We start from the raw sequence: 4,634 nt of genomic DNA, 5'->3' as shown, positions 1-4,634 counted from the left end.
AAAAAAAAAAAAAAAAAAAAAAAAAAAAAAAAAAAAAAAAAAATATATATATATTGATATGTGAAGAGAGAAATGTATTTAAATAAGATATACACACAAGTAGAAGACTATGTATATTTGTACAAATTATAATATATATATATATATATATATATATATTTTATTTTAATATGTTAACATATGTAATAGTGTTTGTAATAATATCAAGACAAATTGTTGACGAAAAAAAAAATATTAAATAATATTTATGAAATGCATTTTCAAAACGTAACATAAGGTAAACATTTCAAGATTTTTTTTTTTTTTTTTTTTTTCATTATTTTATAAAAATTTTCATAGAAAAAAAAAATATTGAATGAATGTCAAGGGAATAAATAAATTATAAAAATGTGTTGTTATGAATGAGAACAATTTTTATTTATGACATACAAATTTTGAAATCATATAGTTTTTAAGATTTTTACATTTTTTATGGCACGATTGAACTTCTATAATATATACATATATATATATATATATATATAATATTATAGTTTATATTTTAGTATAATAATTTTTTTTTTTTTTTTTTTAAGTACCCCCCAAAATATTAACCCGTTGATATGTAAATATATTTGTTTATTTGAATACACATATATTTTATTATTTATTATATTATATATATATATATATATATATATTTTTTTTTTTTTATGAAAAAGTTATAATTTTTTTTTTATAAATATACTAATTTTTGTCAATAGTTTTATTATTTGTTCATAATTAAATATAATACTAAAAAAAAAAGAAAAAGGAATAATAAAATTATTAAAAATAACTTTGTCTTATATATAAAAGTGTATAAATATTTTTAAACACTTCACCAATATATATATATATATATATATATTTATGTACAATATGATTGATATAAAAACTATATTGACATGTAAAATTCATATATATATATATATATATATATTTAAGTGTGGACATGTATATATGGATATAATAAGATAATTTAATTAATATTAAAGTAACATATATACATACATACATACATACATATATACATATATATATATATATATATATATATATATATACAAGGTGGATAATATATTTATTTTTAAAAGTTTGCATTTCTATCAAGACTTGAAAGGATAGAAGAAATTTCTTTTAAAGTTTGCTTAATAACAGATACAGGAAGATTAAAATAATATATAGAATTTAATTTATTTTGTGATGAGAAGTGTTTATTATTTTTTAGATTAGCAAATCTGGGAGTTAATCCTTTTGGTACTTTAATATTTTTTTTTTCTTTTATTTTTTGATTTTTTTTGGAATTAATTAAGATACCAAGTTCTTCAAAATGTTCAATAGATTGATCCATAGTATTTCCTTCTAATATATCTTTAATATAATTGGTTTCAGATAGGTTACTACATAGGTTTCTAAAACCTTTTTGTATATCATTGTATGTTATTTCAATATTGTGTATTTTATTTTTTATTAAATCTCCTTGTTCTTCATCTTGGTAATCATTTAAGTGTGTATCATTCACTACATTACAAGATGCATATAAACATAATTTTTGTATTAAAGGTAAGCTTTTAATTTTTAAAAGTATATCTTTATGTTCTTCTAAAGGTATTTTATCCGTAATCTTTTTAATATCTGTTATCATAACAGCATTATTATTATTATTATTTAAGGATGAATATGTATTATATTTCTGTTGTATATTTTGTATTTGATTATTAATAATTAAATCAAATGTTAATAATTTCTCGATATCAATATTATTTAATACATCTTCTTTATCTTCAAAATAATGCATTTCATTTTGTATATCATTTTTATATAATACTTTAAATGGGCTTTCATAATATTGTTTGGGTGTATATTCTCCAAAAGTACAAAAGGATCTATTATCATCACTATTGCATTCATTATTATTATTATTATTATTGTCATTTCTGTGGAAGTGTTTCCTAATTAATATTTCACTTAACGTTTCGTTATTATTTTGTATTTTTATAACTTCTTTTCTTAATGTTTCATATCCAAAAGATGATTCATTTTTTAAATCTGTAAATTTTAAATACTTTGCTTTATTATAGAATCCATGATCATTTGTATAATCTTTCAGGTTTGGTAAAGGAGTAATATTTTCTTCAATAAAAAAATTATCAATACTTGTATCATTTTTAAGATAATTATGATCAAGTAATATATTTGATGAATCATCTATTTTTATTTGTTTAGTTATTTTATTTTTTTTTCTTGTATTACTAGGACTAGTATTATAATTATTATGATATTTATGATCAATGATATTTTTTTCATTTTCTTTTTCATTATATGGTAAATCTTCATCTAAATAATTTGCTCCTCTTTTCTTTCTACATGTTTCGAAATCATTATTTTTATTAGCTTGTTCATTTGAAGAAGGATTTTTTCTTCTATTTATATCTTTTACTATATTATCATGATTTAATAAAAGATACAAATTTCTTTTTTCTTGTTTATTAAAAATTTGATTCATCATAATTTCTTCTTTTAACTTAATTAGATTTTTTTTTCTTTCTTCTAGGTCTATAATTTTTTCAGAAAATACTCTTAAGATAGCATCAAAGCATGATCGTATATCACCGTTACGATTTGATATTTGTCTAACATGTACATTTAAAGAAACTCCTTTAAAAAGTTTATTAACTAATTCTTCTTCGAGTGTATCCAACTTATTCTTTATAATATTCATAAATTGTTTTTCATTATATGGTTTATATATAATTCTATTAATTTTCATATGATTATAATCTTTTATTAAATCTAAACTATTGGCAATACCTATTAGGATAATTTTACTTTTAGAATGTTGAACACATTCGAATAAAGCTTTTACTACATCTTCATTTTGATTTCTATTTTGGGTTTTTGTTTTTAATTCTAATCGAACATTTCTAGTAGCAATAAAATCTAATTCATCTACAATAATAATTTTTAAATTATTTAATTTGCTCGTATAATTAATGAATGATTTTTTAACTTCTTCAAGACCATTCAAATGATATTTTTCTTTTATATTACTTAAAATATCTTTTTTGTCTTTTTTCATAATTTGTTGTAATATGTCTACGAAAATGTCGTATGGTCTTTCACAATTTGAGCAGGATACATAAAAGTAGGAAGAATCGATGTGTTCATATAATGTATCCGCAACCTTAACCGTTTGTATTTCATTTTTATTGTTAATGTTGTTATTTCTTTTGTTATTATTTTTAATGTTCTTATTTATATCATTCTTTTTATTATTATTATTATAATTATTTTTGTTTTGTTTTTTTGTTTTTTTGTTTTCTTTTTCTATAGCTATTTCATTTATTATATAGAATATACTATATGTTTTACCTTGTCCACTTGGACCTGTTAGGAATATTCCCTCTCCTTGTAATTTATTAGAACACCTCATTAAAATTTTTCTAATCTGATCAATTTCTTCTTCTCTTCCTACATCACTATTAAAATCTTTAGAGTCTAAAAGAGTTTTTGATTTATCATAAAATTCTATAAATGTATCACATTCTTTGATATCTTTCATAATATTTTCTTCGATTTCATTTAATTTGTTGACTGAACTTTCTATTTTTTTTATATTACTTTCGATGGTTTTATTATCAATATGTGGTACATTAAGTGTATTTATATTTCCTCCGTTTAGTGTATGATCTTTGTTTATATCTTGATCATTTTTAGATTCAACACTTGGAACATCTGTGTTCTTATTATCGTCTTTATTATAATCATAATCTTTCTTGTTAATTTTTATTAAGTTTGTGTCTTTTTTTTTTGTTTTATCGTTTATTTTATTGTTCTTCTCTTTTTCATCTTCTCTCTCTTCATTTGTGTAAATATCCTCTTTTGTATAATCTAATTTGGACATTTTCTCTTTTAATTTTTCATCCTTTTCGATTATATCCTTTCCTTTGTTATCACTCTTTTTTTCATCCACATTATTTTTATTTATGCGTATGCAGGAGGTATTCTTAACCTTCATTGTGTTAATTTATCACACACCTGAGATTGTAAATATATGGAGAATAATAATAAATAAAATAAAATAAACAATAATTATTATTTTTTTTTTTTTTTAATGAATCTCAATATATATAGTTTATTATACGCCTGAATAATAATTTTTACACGTCTCAGTATTTCTACGACTGAAATGTTATTTTTTTTTGCTACACTTTAAAAAAAAAAAAAAAAACTACACACATAAAATATATTGTGTATACATATATGTATATATATTTATTTCTTTTTATCGAAACAACATACTCATAACATAAAATATAATTTAATCATAAGCATATAGGTATTTATTATTTATATAATAAATGTAGTTGTTTCTTTCTTTTCTTTGAGTTTTATTAAAAGAAGAAACTTTAACAATTTATATTATATGGAAAATGAGAAATAGAAAATATATACCCACATTTTTTTTTTTTTTTTTTTTTTTTTTTTTATAAATAAAATTTAAATAAAAATGAAAGATCACAAATATGTTATAACTTTTTATAAATAATAAAATCTTGAAATTGATTATAAAAATATATAATAATATTTATAATAAACAAATCAATATATAA

At 19.1% G+C, this 4,634-nt stretch overlaps 1 protein-coding gene across 1 annotated transcript; it reads right to left on the bottom strand.

Moving 5' to 3' along the window:
* Positions 1–1,108: 1,108 nt before the first annotated feature.
* Positions 1,109–4,039, bottom strand: PRSY57_0502500 (hypothetical protein; the record flags this gene model as incomplete). Its single annotated transcript, XM_012906097.2, has 1 exon — positions 1,109–4,039. One exon carries the CDS (start codon positions 4,037–4,039, stop codon positions 1,109–1,111), a length of 2,931 nt encoding a protein of 976 aa, XP_012761551.2.
* Between the last annotated feature and the right edge of the window lie 595 nt (positions 4,040–4,634).

Source organism: Plasmodium reichenowi, chromosome 5 (assembly GCF_001601855.1).
Source record: "Plasmodium reichenowi strain SY57 chromosome 5, whole genome shotgun sequence".
In the NCBI taxonomy this organism is placed as follows: Eukaryota; Apicomplexa; class Aconoidasida; order Haemosporida; family Plasmodiidae; genus Plasmodium; species Plasmodium reichenowi.
The sequence above is the reverse complement of the archived record's forward strand: the minus strand, read 5'-3'. Positions and strand labels throughout refer to the sequence as shown.